General features: G+C 45.6%; 1 protein-coding gene across 1 annotated transcript in view; it reads right to left on the bottom strand.

Annotated features, from left to right (window-relative positions):
* The window catches only part of LOC126239291 (estradiol 17-beta-dehydrogenase 2-like), a 206,157-nt gene that overhangs the window by 23,426 nt on the left and 157,065 nt on the right, over positions 1-25,666 (bottom strand). Inside the window, exon 6 of the mRNA XM_049947850.1 lies at positions 16,526-16,637. Coding sequence (XP_049803807.1) covers positions 16,526-16,637 — 112 coding nt within the window. The remainder of the gene's footprint in view (positions 1-16,525; positions 16,638-25,666) is intronic.

Genomic DNA, 25,666 nt, shown 5'->3' with positions numbered 1-25,666 from the left:
TAGTGCGATTCAGGGAAATCACGGAAAACCTAAATCAGGATGGCCGGTCGCGGGATTCGTAGAACTTTCTCGGATGGAATACTCGAGTCTTATAAGTTCATAGCGCCTCTCGGATCTCCGTTGACGCATTTCGCAAAGCAGACATGTCTACGATGAATGTTGTTTCAGTAGTTACTAATCAGTTTCCCTCAACCCGACGTCACCCAAAGTAAGTTCAGCAAAGGATTTGGAGACATTTGTCTGTTAGATACAGATCCCGGCGCCAAAATTTCCTACCTAAAATTCTTACACGTCGCCGGTCGTTAACGCACCCTTGTGTTGTGACTGTCCACCAGGAGGTAACCATTTTGAATCCTTATGGTGGAGGAAATTTTCAACGTCAGCACATCTCTGCCAAAAGGAGGGTAGGTGGTAATAACCAAACGTGGAGAAGATGTCATACGGTACGTTATTTATGTATGTACTTATTCCGAACTAATCTCCCAGCCTGTTATCCAATGTAGATTGTACAAGGTGCATTCAAGTTCTAAGGCCTCCGATTTATTTTCTCTGGACTGGAAAGAGATAGAAACATGCGCATTGTTTTAAAATGAGGCCGCATTCATTGTCAATACGTCCCAGAGATGGCAGCACCGTACGGCAGATGGAACTGTTTTAAATACTTAAAATGGCGACGTTTTCCTTACTTGAACAGTGTGCAATCATTCGTTTTCTGAATTTGCGTGGTGTGAAACCAATTGAAATTCATCCACAGTTGAAGGAGACATGTGGTGATGGAGTTATGGATGTGTCCAAAGTGCGTTCGTGGGTGCGACAGTTTAATGAAGGCAGAACATCGTGTGACAACAAACCGAAACAACCTCGGGCTCGCACAAGCCGGTCTGACGACATGATCGAGAAAGTGGAGAGAATTGTTTTGGGGGATCGCCGAATGACTGTTGAACAGATTGCCTCCAGAGTTGGCATTTCTGTGGCTTCTGTGCACACAATCCTGCATGACGACCTGAAAATACGAAAAGTGTCATCCAGGTGGGTGCCACGAATGCTGACGGACGACCACATGGCTGCCCGTGTGGCATGTTGCCAAGCAATGTTGACGCGCAACGACTTCACGAATGGGACTTTCTTTTCGTCGGTTGTGACAATAGATGAGACGTGGATGCCATTTTTCAATCCAGAAACAAAGCGCCAGTCAGCTCAATGGAAGCACACAGATTCACCGCCACCAAAAAAATTTCGGGTAACCGCTAGTGCTGAAAAAATGATGGTGTCCATGTTCTGGGACAGCGAGGGCGTAATCCTTACCCATTGCGTTCCAAAGGGCACTATGGTAACAGGTGCATCCTACAAAAACGTTTTTAAGAACAAATTCCTTCCTGCACTGCAACAAAAACGTCCGGGAACGGCTGTGCGTGTGCTGTTTCACCAAGACAACGCACCCGCACATCGAGCTAACGTTACGCAACAGTTTCTTCGTGATAACAACTTTGAAGTGATTCCTCATGCTCCCTACTCACCTGACCTGGCTCCTAGTGACTTTTGGCTTTTTCCAACAATGAAAGACACTCTCCGTGGCCGCACATTCACCAGCAGTGCTGCTATTGCCTCAGCGATTTTCCAGTGGTCAAAACAGACTCTTAAAGAAGACTTCGCCGCTGCCATAGAATCATGGCGTCAGCGTTGTGAAAAATGTGTACGTCTGCAGGGCGATTACGTCGAGAGTAACGCCAGTTTCATCGATTTCGGGTGAGTAGTTAATTAGAAAAAAAATCGGAGGCCTTAGAACTTGAATGCACCTCGGATATCGCACATTTCAATTGCAAAATTAATAAAAATGATGAATTCATAAAACCATTAGATAGTTTATACTATCTGTATTACGTACATACAGAAGCTTTAAACAGACGTGTCATGTTGCACAGGAATTATTACATGACTTCCGAGAGCTATTTGTGATCTTACCATCGATCTGCACTAAACTAAACGATGGCACTCATCAGAACTACAGACTACCTCGCTACAATGAGACTGGTGTTAAATTTTTCCACTCAAAGTCACATTATACGGTCCACTTGAAGTTATTCAGTCAAAATAATCGTTTTCATTGTTTGAGACGAGCTGAGTGTTGTCAGGAAAGATAGCCTGGCGTCGTGTCGTTGGTCTCACGTCTCAACGCGCCTCGCAAGACTTAAAGCGCTACGATACCAGTGTCGAACATCGGAATCTTCAGGAGACCACTCTCCTGAAATGCCCTGGGACATCAAGAAACTGAACGTCCGGCCCTGCCTTTTCAATGAACCTGCCTAACGTACTCAAAACTTCAGCTGCCTCTACAATTTTAACCCTCCCCCCCCCCCCCCCCACTCCCGCACCTCCCACCATTATCAAACTGAAGATTCTTTCTTTTCTTTTCTCCCTAATGCAGTTTAGTACCCATCTAATCGTCATCATTCGTCCATGCCATTACATCTGAAAATCTGCTATTCTATTCTTGACTGAACTCTTCATACTCCACGTTTCGCTTCCGTTCAAGGCTACACACACTGAATAAAAAACGGAATGTGCATATGGAATATTTTACCGCAAATCGTCTTTCTGGGAGTTTGGCCATCTTGTGCAAACCTTTTTCTTTGACGCCACTTCGACGACTTACGTGTCGACGATGAAGAAATGGTGATCATTAACTAAGGTATTTGATTGTGTTGATCACAAAATATTGCTCCAGAAGTTGGACCATTACGGAATATGAGGAGAAGCTCACAATTGGTTCACCTTTTACATCAAAACAGATAGCAAAAGGTCATTATTCACAGTGTTTAGAATGGCGGTGATGTGGGGTCTGAGTGGGGTTTCTCGGAAATAAGCTGATATTGTTAACAAGAAACGACAATAAAGAATATATATATTGAGAGGCCAATGTGAGAATACCCAGACTAGTGAACAGGGATCGATATAAGGTTCGCGAAATTACACCACTTATGGGCCGAAACGCTCGTTTCTGAGCCAAAAATATCCTTTTAGAATGGGAAGAGAAATGGGGTTGGGGTCACTTCTGTTCCTTATTTATATAAATGATATGCCCTCTAATATTACGGATAACTCTAAAATATTTCTTTTTGCTGATGACACTAACTTGGTAGTAAAGGATTGGCTCAGTTCCAAACAGTGCAGTTGATGAAATAAGTTCATTGGTTGTAGAAAATAAACAAAAACTAAATCACAGTAAGACTTAGTTTCTAACACACAATTAAACAAAACCTGAAGTAAGTCATCGTTCGACACGAAAATTATTCTACTTTGCTTATTTTCATTCGCTTATGTCATATGGTATTATATTTTTGGTTTACTCTTCCCATTCTAAAAGAACATTTTTGGCTCAGAAACGGGCGGTTCAGGCAATAAGTGGTGTCATTTGGCGAAGCATATGTCGATCTCTGTTCACAAGTCTGGGTATTCTCACATTGGCCTCTCAATATATATTCTTTACTGTCGTTTCTTGTTAAAATATCAGCTTATTTCCAAGAATAAGCAGCTTCCACTCAGTTAATACTCGGCAGAAATCCAATATGCATTTAGTCGGACTTCCTTAACTCTTGTGCAGAAAGGTGTGCAGTATACTGCTGCATCAATTTTCATTAAGCTACCACAAGGAAACTAAAATCTTAGCAGTAATCCACGCGCTTTCAAATCTAAAATGAAGACTTTCCTCATGGGTCACTTCTTATATTCTGTTGTGGAGTTCCTTGAATAATTAAGCTGATTCCTATGCTATATTGTTGGCTGCGTTTACTGAAAGTTATGGCTTGACTTTTTTTGGATTCATGAACATTTTATTTTTATCTGTTATTATTTTTATGTTGTATTGTATTGTATCGTATTGTATGTTAACTGGGCACATAGAAACGACGGAGAGGCTCCGTCCCCGCCGCAGCCGCAGTGGTCCACAACACGACGACGACTACGGCAGACCACTTCTTCACCCCTCCGCCGCCCTACACCGAACCACTCTTTCAGTGTTATTGTGCAGTTCGGCCCCTGGTGGTACACACCCACTGCCTCGCTACTGACTGTACTCATGCACCCTGACTGCAAATTTGTACGTCAGTCTGGTGATTCGACCTTTGTGCTGCCATTTGTGAACAACATTCCAGGGGTGTTTTACAACAGGATGTTCAAATGTGTGTGAAATTCTATGGGTCTTAACTGCTAAGGTTATCAGTCCTTAAGGTCACACACTACTTAAGCTAAATTATCCTAATGACAAACACACACACCCATGCCCGAGGGAGGACTCGAAGGTCCGCCGGGACCAGCCGCACATTCCAGGACTGCAGCGCCCGTAGACCGCTCGGCTAATCCCGCGCGGCTACAACAGGATAACGCTTGCCCACATGACTCTGTTGTAACACAACATGCCCGTACGGAGCTTCGACACGTTGCCCTGGCCTCCTCAATCTCCAGATCTGCCTCCAGTCGAGAAAATATGGGACACCATCTGACGACAGTTCCAGCGTCACCCACAAAGAGCATTAACAGTCCGTATATTGGCCGACTAAGTGCAACAGGCGTGGAACGGCATCCCACAAACTGACATAAGGCACCTGTACAATACAATGCATGCACGTTTGCATGCTAACAATCAGCATTCTGACTTATCTCGCATTTATATTAGCCTGTGATGTTGTAATGTTTATCACTTAAATACGTTACCTAGACAAACGTATTTCTGAAATTTCGTTGCTCTACATTAATTATTTCTTGGCGTTGGGATTTTTTCCGTCAGTGTAGTTGTAGCAGAACAACACAGTTTGCGTTAGTTGGTGAAGAGTAACACTATACATATGATTTACAATCAGATTGATTCAGTATGTAGATCACAGCGGTGAACGGCGTAAAAAAACCAATGGCGTAGGAGGACGAAAGTGATGGAATACAAATAATGAAAAGAGGAGAATAAATCACGTGACTTCCTGAAAAACGAGAATAAGGGTAAACAGACGTGGGATAATAAATATACTTAGTTTAATATTTCACGGAGAGAAGCTGACGTACTACTGTTGACAACGTCAAACACATGGATGTTGGACATGTAGGGCACACATTTGTTCACAGTTCCAACACTTTGTTTCCACTATTTGTTCCATCGTAGATTACATCGCAGCAGTGCGGAAATATTTACCCAAGTTTCTGGAGGATGCAGAGACGAGAGTGAGTATTTCTTAGCGCAGCACGTGATGCCAATTTCAAGTGATCAGCCACAGTTAGGCTTAAGCTCTTGACCGGTTTCTATTACGCTGAAGTTTTAGGTGAATTTAGGGCTTTCTGACTTCTGCTGAAAAACTAAAACTTGTGCTCCGTGCCGCCGTTGGATAAGCAGCTGCAGCAGCAAGTCGTATACTCCTAGCTCACTCATTTGTTACATAGTTTAATTCTTAATTTCTTTGCGTGTTTTTGGTACTTGCATTGTTTAATTCATAAATTTCGGGCGTATTATAGTATTTGAGAGTTGCAGCATCGCGTTTTAGTACCTGAATGGTGTAAATTCGCGTAGTCGTTTGTCTTCTGTTTTTGTTTTGAACGGCCAGTGTCGGTTGGTCACAGTCAGTGTGCTCCGTGCCGCCGTTGGATAAGCAGCTGCAGCAGCAAGTCGTATACTCCTAGCACACTCATTTGTTACATAGTTTAATTCTTAATTTCTTTGCGTGTTTTTGGTACTTGCATTGTTTAATTCATAAATTTCGGGCGTATTATGTGGTGTCACCGCTAGACACCACACTTGCTAGGTGGTAACTTAAATCGGCCGCGGTCCTGTAGTACATGTCGGACCCGCGTGTCGCCACTGTGTACTCGCAATCCTAGCGCCACCACATGGCAGGTCACAAGACACGGACATGACCTCGCCCCAGTTGTACGGACGACATAGCTTGCGACTAGACCTACCAAGTATTCCTCTCATTTGCCGAGAGACAGATTAAATAGCCTTCAGCTAGTCCATCGCTACTACCTAGCAAGGCGCCATGTGTATCATTGCTAATTGCTTACTACTATGCAAGAGATGTATTTCAACAAGAAGAACATCATTAAAAGTTAAGTAGATGACAATCTCTCTTCTTTTCTTTATAGTTTTTCATCCAGTCTCCTGTTTCAGAATTTACGCCCGTCTGCGTTAGTTTCGCGTGCACCTAGCCACTCATTGTGTCGAGACCTTAGGGAATCGACACAACAATATTTTGGCGCCGAGGAGTGGTGCCGCGCCCACGTTGCAGTCTTTGTGTTATACTTGCTCTAATTTGCTTGAATCATGGCTTCGCCGCATTCTCCAGATGTACTGTCCGAATTTTTTCGCTTGCAGAATCAGCAGACGCAGGCGTTATTGGAAGCCCTTGGACAGCTCGTCCAGGGTCAACGTGCGCTGCAAACCGATGCGGCGGCAGCCGTTTCATCGCTACCGCAGCCACACACCGCTGTCGCACCGCCATTTAGGCCCTTTGAGGCCCATAACGAAAGCTGGACTGAGTGGGCCGATCAGTTCAACTTCCACCTCACTGCTTATGGAATTCAAGGTAAAGAGCGGCAGCCGTTTTTGCTTTCTTGTGTCGGTGTGTCTACCTACCGGGTGATAGTGAAATTGTTTCCCCGACGCGACGTAGCAACTCTGTCCTACGAGGAAATTTTGTCGGCTTTAGATGCCTATTTCAAAGAAACAGTAAATGTAGTTGCCAAACGGTATACGTTTTTTCGTACAAAACGTACGGCCGGTCAGACTAACAGGGAGTGGGTAGCAACTTTGCAAGGACTTACTAGAGACTGCGCGTTTGCCTGTGAATGTGGCCTCCCATATTCAGATACTATGGTGCGTGATGCAATTGCACAGAACGTTTCTGATGTTCGCATACGGGAACAGATTTTGAAGCTAGTTAATCCCTCCCTGCAACAAGTGATAGACATATTGGACAGGCAAGACACACTTGACTTTGCTCAGGAATCATTTGAAACTTCGCCAGCAGTGTGTCACATTAATCGGCCCGCCGGGCCCGCTGCACGGGACGCTAAGCGGCCCTCGCGCCCGACTTCGCAGCGGCCGCCTAGTTTGCAACCACGTGCGCCGCGTAAGCAAGCAACTGCAGTGAAATCTTGCCCGCGGTGTGCAACTAGACATTCGCGTGAAAATTGCCCGTCACGCCAAGCTTTTTGCTTTTACTGTCACAAGAAAGGACATGTACAAAGTGTTTGCCAGAAAAAGCTTAGATCAGACAATCACACAAATTCCAGGCCTTTTGCTTCGCGCCGGAATCGAACCCAGGACAATCAGGCTCGTGGACCTTCACCCATGGACATCCATGTAGTACATTCCCACCCGTCCAGTGACACTTTAGCTAACAGTGACTGTGTTCGTCCCACCCAAAGTGTGCGTCGACGTCGCCGGAAATCCCGTAAAGTTGCAAGTGCTTCTGGACCTGTATCAGTTCAAATTGCACGAGACAGTCGCTCTTGTCAACAAGACAATAAACTTTTTGTGGACTTAGACTTTGCAGGAAAAGTGATCCCATTCCAGCTCGATACCGGAGCTGCTGTTTCATTGCTCAATCACGACACGTACAAACAGCTGGGCGCACCGCCATTGCGTGCCGCAAATGTTACGTTAACTAGTTACTCAGGACAGCATATACCTGTGTTAGGACAGTGCAGCCTTCTTGCAACATACAAGGGACAGACAAAACTTGTGTCATTTTATGTTCTTCGTTCCTCTAGTGCAGTGAACTTGTTTGGTTTAGATTTGTTTCAATTGTTTAATATGTCTATTGTACATCAGGTCCTATCCGTGAATCAGACTGTGCCTTCCGCCAGTGTTTCTAGTCTTTGTGAAGAATTTGCAGACATTTTTGCACCGGGCCTTGGTTGCGCTAAGAACTATGAAGCGCATTTGGAACTGAAAGACAACGCGCAACCAAAATTTTTCAGAGCGCGCAATGTTCCCCACGCATTGCGTGATGAGGTCGCAAGAACATTGCACGATTTAGAATCTCAAGGTGTAATTGAACGTGTGCAGGCTTCTCTCTGGGCCTCACCCTTAGTCATTTTGCCAAAACCTTCCGGAAAATTGAGACTTTGCGTGGACTTCAAGGCCACTGTGAATCCACAACTTGTGACTGCTACTTTTCCTTTGCCCCGCCCGGAAGATCTTTTTGACAAACTGTGCCCGGGAAAATATTTTTCAAAATTGGACCTAGCAGATGCGTACTTGCAAATACCTGTGGACGAAGAATCCCAGCGCGTCTTAGTGGTTAACACGCATCTTGGCTTGTATCGCTTCAAAAGACTGCCATTCGGGTGTGCATCCGCCCCTGCTTTGTTTCAGCAATATTTACAAACTATTTGTGCGTCGGTCCCTACTGCTGCGAACTATCTGGACGATATTGTGATCTCAGGAAAGACAGAAGCCGAACATTTGCAGAATCTCCGGACCTTCTTTCAGGTCTTGCGTCAGAATGGTCTTCGCTTGAGGAAGGACAAATGTGTGTTTTTTGCTCGTGACTTACCGTACCTGGGCCATGTCCTTAACGCCCAAGGTATACATCCGAGTCCAGAGCACCTTCGTGCCATTCGGGACTTGCCGTCACCGCAGAACTTAAAACAGCTACAGAGTGTGCTGGGTAAGGTAAATTATTATCATCGATTTGTGCGCAATGCTTCTTCCATTTCAGCTCCGCTTCATCGCTTACGCCGTAAAGGTGTTCCGTTCGTCTGGACGACGGAATGCGAACGCGCCTTTCGCCAGTTGAAATCGGCGTTACTATCAAATACTTGCCTTACGCCATTCGATCCCCGAAAACCCCTTTTGTTGATGGTCGATGCATCGGATTTCGGGATCGGTGCTGTGCTTGCGCACAAGGATGGCTCGCATGATCGCCCTATTGCCTTTGCGTCCAAATTGCTCTCATCTGCGCAAAGAAATTATTCACAACTAGAGAAGGAAGCTTTGGCTCTTGTGTTTGGTGTTACCAAGTTCCATGACTTCTTGTATGGTCGTCACTTTACAATCATCACGGACCACAAGCCTTTGACATCGCTTTTTCATCCGAACAAGCCTGTACCTCCACGTACAGCGCAGAAATTCATTCGCTGGTCACTTTTTCTCTCGCAGTACCGCTACGATATCTTGTATCGGTCCACTGCTAAGCACGGCAACGCTGATGCGTTGTCCCGTTTGCCTGTTGCTGAGGATAAAGCATTCGATTCTTCCGAACTTGCTTGCATGTTCATTGATTCGGAAGCCGATGACGTGGTCGCATCGTTTCCGATTGATTTTCGTCGTGTAGCTACAGCCACAGCTGCTGACCCTGTCCTTGCTCCCGTTTTGCGTTTTGTTGCTACGCAATGGCCCTTGTCAAAGTCACGGATCGAGGATCCTTTGGTTCGCCGTTTTTTTGCTCACAAGGAGCGACTTTTTGTACGACGTGGTGTTTTGTTGTTGCGTTCCGATAATGATCAATCCCGAGTCGTGGTCCCACGTTCGTTACAGTCCTCTGTCTTACGGCTTCTTCACCAAGGACATTGGGGTATAGTGCGAACGAAACAACTTGCTCGACAGCACTGTACTTGGTTCGGAATCGATGCTGCGATTACGAATATGTGCTCCTCTTGCGTGGCGTGTGCCGAACGACAATCCGCACCGCCGCGGAAATTCTTTGCATGGCCGAAAGCCACTTCCCCTTGGCAACGCTTGCACATCGATTTTGCTGGTCCATTCTGGAATGCTCGATGGTTGGTTGTGGTCGATGCTTTCAGTAATTTTCCTTTTGTTGTCCGGATGTCTTCCACGACGTCTTCTGCCACAATCCAAGCCTTGTCTGCTATCTTTTGCATTGAAGGTCTTCCGCAGACTATTGTTTCCGACAATGGCCCACAATTCATGTCCGCAGAATTTCAGTCGTTCTGCAAGGCCAATGGTATTCAACATCTGACATCCGCGCCGTTTTCGCCTCAGTCAAACGGTGCCGCGGAACGATTGGTCCGGACTTTCAAGTCGCAGATGTTGAAGTTGAAAGAGTCGCATTCTCGGGAGGACGCTTTGTTGCTCTTTTTGTCCTCATATCGCTCTCAGCCCCGCGATGGTCGCTCGCCGGCTGAGTTGCTCCATGGTCGTCCTCATCGAACTCTGATGTCTTTGCTGCATCCGCCACATCAGGTTCCTGTGCAGCGGCAGACTCCTGCTTTTGCTCCTGGCGACGTTGTCTATTATCGCAACTATCGCGGTTCACAGCGTTGGCTCGCAGGGCGCCTTCTTCGCTGCCTCGGCCGCGCGATGTATTTGGTTTTGGGGGCCTCTGGTGAGGTGCGTCGGCATCTCAATCAGCTGCGCCTCTGTCGTCGCCTGGGTTCTGCCGCTCCCCGTCTGCTTTCAGCGACGGAGCCGTCCGGTCAGCGCCTTGGGGACCCATCTACTGGCTCGCCTCATCCCCAGGTGTTACCGACGATGCCTTCCATTTTGCCTCATGGCGTCGCGCCGCCGCAGCCGCCGCCGGCGCCGCCAGCAGCGGACGCTTCGCTGCAGCCGCCTCGCGCCTCCCTGGGTCACGCGCCGCCGCTTGCTTCCCGTGACCAGCCGTCCTCCGCCATGGACCTCTTGCCCGCTCCGGACCAGATGTCGTCTTCGCCCGTCGGGTGCTCCGACCACATGGAGGTCGACCCTTCTATATCATTCCGTGCGCAAACACCTCATGTTGACGTGCACCCTGGACTAGGTTTGCAGGCGTTTCCTAGCTCCCCTCGGACCGAATGGCCGGGTGCGGGTGGCACAGCCTCGCCTGTTGTTAGGCTCCCCACCTCATCGCATACGTCAACATGGGGTCCTCCCCACGGCGGGCGGAAGCCTTATCTCACGACCGTTCGCCGATTTGCGGGGGAGGAATGTGGTGTCACCGCTAGACACCACACTTGCTAGGTGGTAACTTAAATCGGCCGCGGTCCTGTAGTACATGTCGGACCCGCGTGTCGCCACTGTGTACTCGCAATCCTAGCGCCACCACATGGCAGGTCACAAGACACGGACATGACCTCGCCCCAGTTGTACGGACGACATAGCTTGCGACTAGACCTACCAAGTATTCCTCTCATTTGCCGAGAGACAGATTAAATAGCCTTCAGCTAGTCCATCGCTACTACCTAGCAAGGCGCCATGTGTATCATTGCTAATTGCTTACTACTATGCAAGAGATGTATTTCAACAAGAAGAACATCATTAAAAGTTAAGTAGATGACAATCTCTCTTCTTTTCTTTATAGTTTTTCATCCAGTCTCCTGTTTCAGAATTTACGCCCGTCTGCGTTAGTTTCGCGTGCACCTAGCCACTCATTGTGTCGAGACCTTAGGGAATCGACACAACATATTATAGTATTTGAGAGTTGTAGCATCGCGTTTTAGTACCTGAATAGTGTAAAATCGCGTAGTCGTCTGTCTTCTGTTTTTGTTTTGAACGGCCAGTGTCGGTTGGTCAGTCAGTGTGCTCCCTGCCGCCGTTGGATAAGCAGCTGCAGCAGCAAGTCGTATACTCCTAGCTCACTCATTTGTTACATAGTTTAATTCTTAATTTCTTTGCGTGTTTTTGGTACTTGCATTGTTTAATTCATAAATTTCGGGCGTATTATAGTATTTGAGAGTTGTTGCATCGCGTTTTAGTACCTGAATAGTGTAAAATCGCGTAGTCTCCTTCCGCCACCGAGCAGTGTCAGCAGTGCGCAAGTAGCAGCATTACTGCATTTACTAGGCAATCTTGTATTTTAATAACCGTTTAAATTTTGTCGATTTGTTTGCGCTCTCTGTAGATTAGTTCAGACGTTCTTTGCAAAACAGTTTTTAGCATGGATAGGGACTGCAACTGCTGTGTTCGGATGCAGGCTGAGTTGGCATCCCTTCGCTCCCAGCTTCAGGCATTGTTGGCTTCGGTCACACAGCTTGAGGCTGTTTCCAATGGGCATCACTGTGGGGGTCCGGATGAGGGTTTGTCGGGTACGGCCAGCTCGTCCCACGCATCCCCCGATCGGACTACGACTGTGGTTGCTCGGGATACTGCCCGCATTGAGGCTGATCCCTCACCTGTGGTAGAGTGGGAGGTCGTCTCAAGGTGTGGCAGGGGGCGAAAGACATTCCGGAGGGCTGAACGGAAGGCCTCTCCAGTTTGTCTGACGAACCGGTTTCAGGCTCTGTCTCAGGCTGATACTGATCTTCGGCCTGACATGGCTGCTTGTCCTGTTCGAGGTTGCCCCTCAGCCTGCAAGATCCTGGCGGTCGCAGAGGGTGGGCTTACTAGTAGTTGGGAGCTCCAACGTCAGGCGCGTAATGGGGCCCCTTAGGGAAATGGCAGCAAGAGAGGGGAAGAAAACCAATGTGCACTCCGTGTGCATACCGGGGGGAGTCATTCCAGATGTGGAAAGGGTCCTTCCGGATGCCATGAAGGGTACAGGGTGCACCCATCTGTAGGTGGTCGCTCATGTCGGCACCAATGATGTGTGTCGCTATGGATCGGAGGAAATCCTCTCTGGCTTCCGGTGGCTATCTGATTTGGTGAAGACTGCCAGTCTCGCTAGCGGGATGAAAGCAGAGCTCACCGTCTGCAGCATCGTCGACAGGACTGACTGCGGACCTTTGGTACAGAGCCGAGTGGAGGGTCTGAATCAGAGGCTGAGACGGTTATGCGACCGTGTGGGCTGCAGATTCCCCGACTTGCGCCATAGGGTGGTGGGGTTTCGGGTTCCGCTGGATAGGTCAGGAGTCCACTACACGCAACAAGCGGCTACACGGGTAGCAGGGGTTGTGTGGCGTGGGCTGGGCGGTTTTTTAGGTTAGATGGCCTTGGGCAAGTACAGAAAGGGCAACAGCCTCAACGGGTGCGGGGCAAAGTCAGGACATGCGGGAACCAAGCAGCAATCGGTATTGTAATTGTCAACTGTCGAAGCTGCGTTGGTAAAGTACCAGAACTTCAAGCGCTGATAGAAAGCACCGAAGCTGAAATCGTTCTAGGTACAGAAAGCTGGCTTAAGCCAGAGATAAAACCTGCCGAAATTTTTACAAAGGTACAGACGGTGTTTAGAAAGGATAGATTGCATGCAACCGGTGGTGGAGTGTTCGTCGCTGTTAGTAGTAGTTTATCCTGTAGTGAAGTAGAAGTGGATAGTTCCTGTGAATTATTATGGGTGTAGGTTACACTCAACAACCGAGCTATGTTAATAATTGGCTCCTTTTACCGACCTCCCGACTCAGCAGCATTAGTGGCAGAACAACTGAGAGAAAATTTGGAATACATTTCACATAAATTTTCTCAGCATGTTATAGTCTTAGGTGGAGATTTCAATTTACCAGATATAGACTGGGACACTCAGATGTTTAGGACGGGTGGTAGGGACAGAGCATCGAGTGACATTATACTGAGTGCACATCCGAAAATTACCTCGAGCAATTAAACAGAGAACCGACTCGTGGAGATAACATCTTGGACCTACTGATAACAAACAGACCCGAACTTTTCGACTCTTTAAGTGCAGAACAGGGAATCAGTGATCATAAGGCCGTCGCAGCATCCCTGAATACGGAAATTAATAGGAATATAAAAAAAGGGAGGAAGGTTTATCTGTTTAGCAAGAGTAATAGAAGGCAGATTTCAGACTACCTAACAGATCAAAACGAAAATTTCTGTTCCGACACTGACAACGTTGAGTGTTTATGGAAAAAGTTCAAGGCAATCGTAAAATGCGTTTTAGACAGGTACGTGCCGAGTAAAACTGTGAGGGACGGGAAAAACCCACCGTGGTACAACAACAAAGTTAGGAAACTACTGCGAAAGCAAAGAGAGCTTCACTCCAAGTTTAAACGCAGCCAAAACCTCTCAGACAAACAGAAGCTACACGATGTCAAAGTTAGCGTAAGGAGGGCTATGCGTGAAGCGTTCAGTGAATTCGAAAGTAAAATTCTATGTACCGACTTGACAGAAAATCCTAGGAAGTTCTGGTCTTACGTTAAATCAGTAAGTGGCTCGAAACAGCATATCCAGACACTCCGGGATGATGATGGCATTGAAACAGCGGATGACACGCGTAAAGCTGATATACTAAACACCTTTTTCCAAAGCTGTTTCACAGAGGAAGACCGCACTGCAGTTCCTTCTCTAAATCCTCGCACAAACGAAAAAATGGCTGACATCGAAATAAGTGTCCAAGGAATAGAAAAGCAACTGGAATCACTCAATAGAGGAAAGTCCACTGGACCTGACGGGATACCAATTCGATTCTACACAGAGTACGCGAAAGAACTTGCCCCCCTTCTAACAGCCGTGTACCGCAAGTCTCTAGAGGAACGGAGGGTTCCAAATGATTGGAAAAGAGCACAGGTAGTCCCAGTCTTCAAGAAGGGTCATCGAGCAGATGCGCAATACTATAGACCTATATCTCTGACGTCGATCTGTTGTAGAATTTTAGAACATGTTTTTTGCTCGAGTATCATGTCGTTTTTGGAAACCCAGAATCTACTATGTAGGAATCAACATGGATTCCGGAAACAGCGATCGTGTGAGACCCAACTCGCTTTATTTGTTCATGAGACCCAGAAAATATTAGATACAGGCTCCCAGGTAGATGCTATTTTTCTTGACTTCCGGAAGGCGTTCGATACAGTTCCGCACTATCGCCTGACAAACAAAGTAAGAGCCTACGGAATATCAGACCAGCTGTGTGGCTGGATTGAAGAGTTTTTAGCAAACAGAACACAGCATGTTGTTATCAATGGAGAGACGTCTACAGACGTTAAAGTAACCTCTGGCGTGCCACAGGGGAGTGTTATGGGACCATTGCTTTTCACAATACATATAAATGACCTAGTAGATAGTGTCGGAAGTTCCATGCGGCTTTTCGCGGATGACGCTGTAGTATACAGAGAAGTTGCAGCATTAGAAAATTGTAGCGAAATGCAGGAAGATCTGCAGCGGATAGGCACTTGGTGCAGGAAGTGGCAACTGTCCCTTAACATAGACAAATGTAACGTATTGCGAATACATAGAAAGAAGGATCCTTTATTGTATGATTATATGATAGCGGAACAAACACTGGTAGCAGTTACTTCTGTAAAATATCTGGGAGTATGAGTGCGGAACGATATGAAGTGGAATGATCATATAAAATTAAATGTTGGTAAGGCGGGTACCAGGTTGAGATTCATTGGGAGAGTGCTTAGAAAATGTAGTCCATCAACAAAGGAGGTGGCTTACAAAACACTCGTTCGACCTATACTTGAGTATTGCTCATCAGTGTGGGATCCGTACCAGATCGGTTTGACGGAGGAGATAGAGAAGATCCAAAGAAGAGCGGCGCGTTTCGTCACAGGGTTATTTGGTAACCGTGATAGCGTTACGGAGATGTTTAATAAACTCAAGTGGAAGACTCTGCAAGAGAGGCGCTCTGCGTCGCGGTGTAGCTTGCTCGCCAGTTTTCGAGAGGGTGCGTTTCTGGATGAGGTATCGAATATATTGCTTCCCCCTACTTATACCTCCCGAGGAGATCACGAATGTAAAATTAGAGAGATTAGAGCGCGCACGGAGGCTTTCAGACAGTCGTTCTTCCCGCGAACCATACGCGACTGGAACAGGAAAGGGAGGTAATGACAGTGGCACGTAAAGTGCCCTCCGCCACACACCGTTGGGTGGCTTGCGGAGTATAAATGTAGATGTAGATGTAGATTTTAGGTCCAGATTTTGCTCCCATCTGAAAGCTGAAGACAGGTCGTCATTTATTCGACCGATAGCACTAATGTTATCTGCAGGTCTGATGCTTAAGTAATGCTGAATTTCAGAGTTTTAATCGAACACTTAATAAACGCTGGTATGTGAAAAAGTAATAGACAGTAGTATGCTGCTTACAATATGCTAACGACCTAGAAGCAGAATTTTCCCTAGAAGCAGTAGAATCCTGTCGTCTACAAAAGAAAATGTGTGTTTGTTGGAAGCCGCAGTCTATGATCAACAGAACATTCAAGGAAGATTAGGGACAAACGTCATGGTAATAGCGATGTCATTTGAGAGGAATCACAAACTCGGGGTATGCAGTAGGAAAATGCGCGTGTCCTTTTCGAAGGAACCATCACGGTGTTTGCCTTAAGCGGTTTAGGTAAATAATGTAAAACCTAAAGTTCGGTAGGCAGTCGAGAACTTAAGACCTGGTCGCTTCCGAAAGCGAGTCCATTGTCTTAATAATCGCGTCGCTTTCCTGTGGGATGAGCTACAGCGTAGGTTGCCTGATTGCCAGACGTATCAGTTCGTTAACAATCCCACCAGTTTCTATTCAACATGCTACAGGGACAATAGAAACAAATTTCGCGTTCAGTGTATCATGTATTAGAGAAAAAGATTAAAGACTGTAGTCGTAGGAAAAGGATGCCTACAAGTTATTAATTTCACGTTTCGTGTCTTTGGAATGAACAACAGTGAGGATTCGAAAATATTTGTGATAGGGTGTATTACACAGAATGCAGATCAGCTTACCTCACAATTCTTTCTTGCCGCCTGTCGAATACCTTCTCTGTCATCGGACAGAGTCTTCTCACTGTTTTCAAAGTACTTCGCCTGCAAGCGCTCCACGTCAGAAAGAGCAGTTCTGCAAGAAACCAAGACATTAGGAAATGAAAACATATACTGGATATCCCAAAATAACATAAGAAAGAGAGAAACTACGATGGAAAATAAGACGCCATTTCCGGAAACATGACGTATGTGAATGTTTAATGAAAATTAGATTTAGTGGTGTATTTACATTCTTGCTGTCTTTGTTTTATAGCTGTATTCATTTTTTTATTTCACAGTATAGCCTGAGCTGATCTTCCTTCAGGCATTCCGATTGTATTAATGCGGGTGAATAGAAAAGATTGAAGCAATGGACGAGAAAAGTAGCCACCGCATTAGTTTTTACAGACTGACTGAGCAATAATAAGAAAATCTTCTTCTTTCACATATTAAAATATTTTCAGTAGCGCAACTACAGTTACTACGTAGATCTATATAAACATATGGGTGTTTTAGTGCAGATTACGTTATTTGCAGAATACTTCTAATTTTACTGAGAGACGTAGTAATGTGGCGAACATATAACAAGGCAGATGATGGAAAGATACACAGTGGCAGACACATCTAGGTGCGACGAACCAAACCATTCAGAAGTCATGAACGGGTTTGAAAGGTGGACTGAACATCGATGATATTCATGTGAACTGTGTTTAATGACTGCTGCATTGTTATCGTGGTGTTCTAAGGGGAAGAGGGCGCTGTCGCTGTCGTTGGCAGACATATTTTGTTCATCTCCGGCAGAAGCCTGGACAACCGTTGATCTGAATGGGTCGTATCCTCAGTCCTTCACTGCTTGACCATCACATCTGATTAGGTATATGGGCAGCAATCAAGTCCACATTTATGAAACTGCTTAAGGATCACAAAACCATGTCATAAGAGTATTGTACCATTCGTTGTACTTAAATAACGACATTTGTTATGCCACCTTGGGAGTAGAGCTAAAATGCAGAAGGGATCACGTATTCTCGTGTTATTTTACTGCTCTTTCGAGATACTAAAACATCGTAATTGACTGCATCATATGGTAAGAGACATTAGCTAACCACTCCTCAACCGATGTGAATAAACTAGCTCCTAGCTCACTGCTACATCCCATTAAGAGCTTCCGGTTGGTCGGTAGTGTGTGCTGTGATACAGTAGGATGAACTTGAGTGTATACTGCGCTTTTCAGTGTTCCTCCTTCAACGAGAAGAAGTGCGCACCGTCTGGAGGACAGCCAGACAGTAGGAACTGAGAAAATCAGAGAACGCTCGACACCGTCAATATCCACAAATCGGAAGCACCGTTTGGTCCTGCAGGGTGGTCAGAAACAGTCCGAAAAGCTTATGGGGGTGTTTCGGGGATGGTCGTGCAAAGAAATAATTGTTAAGAAAAAAATTCAGTACGTTGCGCCGCTTCCAAGTTATTTGGCACTGAAGTTAGCCAGTCAGATCGTTGACCATGCAAATTGCAAACCTGTAAGCGCTAAAATGCGATAATGCACTGACATCAGTGGTCCGTGTGTATCCATTTGTCGAACGTCTCATTAGCAATGAAAATGAGGCGTTTTCGGAAGTGATAAATTTAAGCTAGGTGAGCAAAAGTTACATTGCTCAGTTTGAGAAAACCAAGCAAAGAGCACGTATGGCGACACTGGCAGGTTACTTGAATTTGCGCGGGCAACGACCTGATTGGCTAACTTTAATGCTAAATAACACGGAAACTGTGCAACGTACCGCAACACTCTCACAAGCTTTACGGACAGTTTGTGACCATTCTGTGTATTAACCTGTGAAATCCTGTCCACTCGTGTCTTATAAGAGTGCTTAGGAAGCTGTTTTTTCGGACAGCTAGGCAACATACAAACATATATTAATAGAGTTTATTACAGTAATTGAACTGATAATACTTAACTTTGTATTTACGAGTTGTCGCAAGCAATTGGCGACATGCAAATAATCAATGTCCTTCAACGTATACAATTTCTGTGTAAGCAGTGAATAACAGATCACACAAGTTCATAAGTCACTGCTATCGTTAATGTTACTGCGCGTCTTCTAGTGCGCCGAGGCCTGGCCGCGCGTCGCTTTTATTCCCTTCGTATAGGTGTCGCTTCTGACGTCGTGACATCCTAGACAGCGTGCTATTGGCTGATGTCGTCTCACAGCCCTCTCTGCTTTTTCGTTCTTGATCTTCGTGCACGTGCTTGTCGTTACGTCGGAACGCAACCACCATAAAAAAAGTATCGTCGGGCAAAGTTCTGAAGAGATTTGAGGCGACTGTCAGGAGGAGGTCTGTCGACGACTGAAAAAGTTATCTAGGGCCAAATCGGAGGAAAGGAAGTAAATGAAAGAAGATTGGGACCATTTTCATTTACTTCTCAGACAATGTTCTGTTCAGCCAGTACCAGGTGAACTGATAGTGGGAGTTGCGATTTGGGAACAAATGGGAGTGGCTTACCAGTTCTATTTACCTGGCAAACCAAGGATGCATTACGACAACCTAGACCAGAACTAAGGAACTGAAGCTATTTTAATCTATTTCTGGTAGAATGTCATGATCATTCCTAAAAAAAACTAAATTTTTTTGTATGTATGTCCTCGAGGAAAAACCATTTTAGTCGGCCGTGTTGAAACTTAAATTTTTCTAGAGATATGTGGACGACACCTTTGTAATATGGCCACATGGCGCAGAAACGTTTCTTGCATTTCTGGAACACGTTAACTGCCCCCCATAAGACCATTTGCTTCACCATGGAAGGGGAGAAAAATGGAGACTTCCAGTTCTTAGCTGTCTTGGTCCGCAGAAAAGAAACAGTCCCTCGGGTTGCAGTGTGTTCCATAAACCAACTAACACTAACCTATATCTACTAGCTGCCATAAGTATCTCAATGCGGTGGCGCATTACGGGCTCTAGTTCACAGCGCTAGAGCTTCCTCAGATGCAGGAAGCTTGTCATCAGAGCTCAGTCACCATCGCTCTGTGTTTGTAAAAGAACGGACACTATGATAAACAGATTCGTACTGCATTTCAACCTGCATACACTAAATCTCAAGAACAGCCAGAAGGAACGGACAATTCCTCGAGGACGGTTTTTCTGTCCTACGTTGGTGGCGCGGCTTTTAAGATCGGCAGGCTGTACAAGAAACATAAAATATAATGTTTCTTCCGCACCCCCCGCCCTCCCACCCCCCGCCCATCTCGAATGCAAACTATGCTGGGTTCTGGTAAAGACGACCTAGATATAAGGAGACAAGGGAGACATAAACACCCGTGCCGGTATGGGAAACCTTACATTGGCCAGACGTGTCATACTCTTAAGGGTAGACGCCTCCATGGCCTGGGACTCCATCATTAAAGAAGCGCTCGAAACTAACGATCTGATTAACACAGAGGTGTGACTCGAGCTTAGCAAGACGTGAGGTCCAGCATTGGCGGTACTAAGGCATCGTCGGCTGCAGACGAACGAATCCGAGACACTTAAACTAGGCGCCAATATTCTTCTCGCGCGCGCGCCGGGTCGCGTTTAGCGACCGCGCTTTTCCCGCGCTGCGCATGAGAAGACCGTGGGCCGTTCCTCGGGCAAGACACACTCGATGTCGCCGTCCCCTGTGACTTGTCTACGATGACGTTGTAACCCCACCCTTTGGGGCCTGCGCTTTTCTAGCGAGCCGGTGCATATATTGGCGAGCTCCTGCAGCAACACGTCAGTAAGCACCTGAAGATGACGAACAGCTGTCACAACATTATCCGGCGTGACGCCCATGAACCAGTGAAGCAGTTATCACGTCTCGAAAGTCTAAAGCAGCACAAGATTTTTATCCCTCCTATTACCATTGAGACAAAATTTCGAATTTCTGTATTATTTGATCGTCTAGCGTAGAACGTTCTTTTAACAAGAATACGAATTTTTATTTCATCTGAATGTCTATGCAGTTTCCACCACCAATTCGTTAGTTGTTGGCTTGGTATCCACAATTCCTATGCTGGTCCTATCACGTCTAATCCGCATTTTTTCTCGCTTGAAAACTGATTATTGTTCAGGAAACTGCAATCATATTTACTTCTAGATCCAATAATGCTCTTGAAAACAAAAATATTCTATCTACTATCCATGTTATATTCTTGTAACCAATTGCATTATGTTTACGACTAAGATGTAGCACTTCTGACAGGTAATCAATAAGCCAGTTCCTACTCTATTTCGGCAAATGATAATCATCTAAAACAATCTGGGACGAATTTTCCATTGTAGGAAAACCCTGTGAGAAATCTTTTGATAGCCTGGCACAGAACTGTTAAAACTAATAATTCTTTTCGAAATTTCATTAATGCACAAAGAAAGTGCAGTGCGTACCTAAGAGTTACCTGATCCTGGATTCTCTTAGAAGTAGTATAATAATATCCGGAAAATACTCATAGAAATATACTATTTCTTTGTTCCAATGGCCAATATTTTGGCCCTAAGCAATTCTTTAGCACAGACAGGACTAAAATATTAGAACCAACGAGCAATAGGGGTTAATGTTCAACTGAAAACGAGGTAGTTAGAGACAGGAAACAAGCTCGAATTGGGATAGAAAATAGGTCGTCTCCTTTTCAGAGGAAAGAAGCCAGCACATGCCTTTACCGTCTTAGGGAAACTACAAAAAACATATTACCTGTTTGATGGGCTGGGGATGGAAGTTTATGGCTTCTCGAATCCGTGCAGTCTCTTTACCGCTGTTTCACCTCATTTCATAGTAAAATGCTACATCCATTTTCGTTTGTCAACAACAACCGCCTAGAAATAATGGACTCCTCCTTCTGCTGCAGATTTTGCGTGCTCTTGTAGTACTAAGGCGCGCAGCGTTTGCTCTGAGATTACACGGAGGAAACAAACGTCATGGAATAACTCCAAATATCGTGTTACATCACCTTTTTCCCGGCGTAGTGCAGCAACTCCTCATGGCATGGACTCAACAAGGCGTTGGAAGTCCCTGAAACATTGAACCATCTGCCTCTATAGCTGACCATAACTACGAAAGTGTAGCCAGTGTAGAATTTTGTGTACGAACTGACTTCTCGATTATGTCCCAGAAATGGTTGATGGATTCATGTCGGGCGATCTGGGTGGTTAAATCATTCGCTCGAACTGTCTAGAATGTTCTTCTAACAAATAGTGAACGACCATGTCTTGGTAAAATGGCGAATCGTTGTTTGGGAACGTGGAGTCCTTGAATGGATGCAAATAATCTGCAATTCCAGTCAATGATGTGGTTGTGGAAAACAAACAGAGCGCAGTGCTGGAACCTTTTTGCTAACAGTTTGGGCCCGTTTTTCATGGATCACCGTCCAGCTGGGATGTGGGTGTGAGAAGCTGACTTGCACTCCACTATCCCCACACAGTAACAGAAACAGTCCTCTTACTGGCCGCCCACTTCGGTAAGGTGATTCCAGCGGGAAATATGGCCTTTTTCGCCACATTGTCATAATTTTTGGTGTATGGCTCCCTTTTATCTGTTGATTAAAAAAAAAAGGAAAAGCATTGTGACAGCGTACTTCGGTGACAGTAGACATTATCGCCAGACCTTGGAATTCGACCTCTGCCCACCTTACCGCTGTCCGTGCTCGTCAATTTAAAAAAATTACAGAAATTTTAAAAAATGATTAATAAATAAACTTGGTAGGCTGCGACGCTTGTGGAGTATCGACGCCTCACGAGTGGGCACTAGAATTGTTTCTTTGTGTATTTCTTCAACGGAAAAAAGTGACATTAAAAAAAATATTGGTCATGTCTACCCACTAGCAATTTGTTGAGTCGGGTTCGATTCCTGCTACTGCGATTTTTTTTCCATTTTACTTTATTCCTCGCACTGTTTAACTCTTAGTTATAAAATTTAACTCTTTGGTTGCTACAGATGTGCTCTCTACATTCTGTGCTGAGAGCGGCTTTGTTGTCACTGTCCTGCACGCCTAATGTTGCAACCTATGCTCAGAAATGACGTTCTGGCAATTATGAAATACTTATCATCCGATTCCATACAACAGTTTGATATCTTTGCTCCATAAAAGATTGAAATTCATTTTGTTATTCGTCATAGTTACTGCCCTGCACCAAATTACTTAAAGCATTGCACGAAATTTTAAAGAGTTTGTAGAGGTACAAACGTATTGAATAAACATTGTGTATAATTACTTTAACTCATACATTTCTGTGTAGGAAACATAGATAAAATGTCAATTTTATTTAAAATTGAGAAGATGTCTCATTTGGTTCTCAAGTTGGTATTTATACCTAGCAGACGGTCGCGCCCTATGCTCTCATTTCCATCCTAGTACACTGGAAGTCATGTGGTCAGAATAATCGTCACATTTGATAAACGGCTCAAGACATCGAAACGAGGTATTTTGCAAAACGATAGCGCTCCAAGACGCATGTATGTTATATGAGAAATAGTTGAAACATTTTTATTCACTGAGATACGGAAGTGATTTAGGCGGCCGCTGTGGCCGAGCGGTTCTACGTGCTTCAGTCCGGAACCGCGCAGGTTCGAATCTTGCCTCGGGCATGGATGTGTGTGATGTCCTTAGGTTAGCTAGATTTAAGTGGTTCTAAGTCTAGGGGACTGATGACCTCAGATGTTGTCCCACAGTGCTTAGAGCCATTTGAACCATTTGAAGTAATTCAGTGGGAGTTTCAGCGCGATAGCACGCATAAACAAGTCAGTAGCATTTAAGTTCTCTAAGGATTTACGCCTAGAGTATGACGGATTTTCGAGCAGCAGTTTATGTGTAAGTCCCACATCCAACAGTATGCCGCCGTAAGTGCTGTGGAGCAGTTAGCGCTCTGCCAGCACCGCGCGTGTCACGTGTTGTGTTTACTTCGACCGCTGCGAAGTGCTATCTTTCTTATAGATCAACATGGCTCACAGCTATCGCAGAATGACTGTACCTTCACCTTTTGTTCAGACTTCGCCCGTCCCAAGACGCTTGACATCAAACGATTTCTTAGCGACGACTTTAAAATACGGCCACAAGATCCAAATGGATTCCACCTGTCGATAGTTAAAGTACTGTATGTATCAAGATGGTTAACGATGCAGCGTGTGACAGGGTGCTACAGGAGGTCAAACGTGGACTAAGTTTCCGTCACTCCGTTACCGCGGATCACGACAATCTCGGTGTACGAACGATACGGCCATTCGCACTGTCGTTCGAACTAAACGTAGATGCCATCGTTGAGGCACGCCGAACCTACGAGAACGTCCTGGAACATGTCGCCATACGATCGGTACATTTCCGAATCTATCCCGTCATAAATGGTGTCGGGGAGTTTCGTATTGCCCTGCAGAGTCATGTGCCTTCCTGTCTTCGTACTGGAAGTTCCTGTGCCATCATAATGTAGGACAGTGAGTCCCACACCTTTTCCGGTTGTGGGAAGGAGGGTCATTTGAGGTCTGAATGCGCCCAAAGACTTGTGGCGCATCTCTCATTGCTTTAAGTGTACATGCCACCCACATTGCTCACCCTACCAGTAACTTACGTACTGCCCCTCATCACGACTATTGCTTAAAAAAAAAAAAAAAGAAAAGAAAACCAGTTCAAATATGTGTGAAATCTTATGGGACTTAACTGCTAAGGTCATCAGCCCCTAAGCTTACACACTACTGAATGGTACAAAACTGGGTTCGAAACCTGGACTGGGACAGTGTTTTAACTTAATGTACATAATCTTTGTTTGCTTTTTCCTTAGGGTGAGTTAGACACTGGACTCGCATTCGGGAGGACGACGGTTCAATCCCGCGTCCGGCCATCCTGATTTAGGTTTTCCGTGATTTCCCTAAATCGCTCCAGGCAAATGCCGGGATGGTTCCTCTCAAAGGGCACGGCCGACTTCCTTCCCCATCCTTCCCTAATCCGATGAGACCGATGATCTCGCTGTCTGGTCTCCTTCCCCAAACCAACCAACCAACCTTAGGGTGATGAGTATATAGCACCAAATATTGTGAAATCTCATACATGGGAAGAAAATACGAATATCTCCCCCATTTTTACAGTCATAATCACAGTAAGATTGATATATTGCGTGTATATCGTGAATATTACTTGTTGATTATTCATGAATCAATGTAATATCCAACGATTTGATCGACGCAGAATGTTCAAGAGATGTTGCGACAGCAGAAAACGTATTGGGAGAATAGTATACAAACCAGTGATTAAAAGAATGAACTGTACGACATGTTATGGTCACTTATATCGAACAGAAGATCTGGAACATAAGATTCGGGCAATCAAATATTTCGAAACGATGGGCGAATTGTTGCCACTTTACACTAAAGTGACAAAAGTCATAGGATAGCGACATGCACATACAAAGATAGAGAACACAGTAGCTGCGACTGCAACAGAAGAAAGGAAGATAAGCCGACCTGCGCCCACTGCGGTGGGGCCCATGTCGCGAACTGGCACGGTTGCCTGGCATTCTCTAGGCACAACAGTGCTGTGGATAAGAAGGCCAAGGCAAACGAAACGCACAGTCGAAGAAGAAAGCGCTGAAAGGCGCCAGCACCCAAGAGTAGTGAACAAAGTAGAAAGCTGGCAACAGCTGATAGGCGACCTACAGGCGTGAATACCAGCGTGTGGCAAAGTGCACCCAGTAAGAGTGGGAGTGGTGGGGGGGGGGGGGAGGGGGTGGCCCGACATCACACACAACAGCACCGATCACCGAACAGTCAGTATGGCGCGCCGGCCCGCTCGTGGCAGAGGTCTCATAGGCTGTCATGCCGTTAATGAAGAAATTGGTGCCAAAATACATACCACTAAGACGCAGAAGCGCTGCAACAAGCCGTGAGAAGGCTGCAGCCATGCCATAATTTGTCAAGGCAACTATTCAGACGGAGCAGCCATTCACAGTTTGGGTGCTACAGTAATGAAGATCACACACGAGACCTTAGGTACAACGACTCAGAACGAGCTGCAGAAGGCCTTACGGATAGCAACTCACACTGAGCTGAGGACCATGGAGGTGGCCACTCAGACATCATTTTAGCTCGTCATGAGGGTAGAAAAAGATATGAGAGACATCATAGGGCTGCTG

This window comes from Schistocerca nitens, chromosome 1, assembly GCF_023898315.1.
Source record: "Schistocerca nitens isolate TAMUIC-IGC-003100 chromosome 1, iqSchNite1.1, whole genome shotgun sequence".
In the NCBI taxonomy this organism is placed as follows: Eukaryota; Metazoa; Arthropoda; class Insecta; order Orthoptera; family Acrididae; genus Schistocerca; species Schistocerca nitens.
Note: the sequence above shows the minus strand (reverse complement) of the source record. Positions and strands in the feature narration are given on the sequence as shown.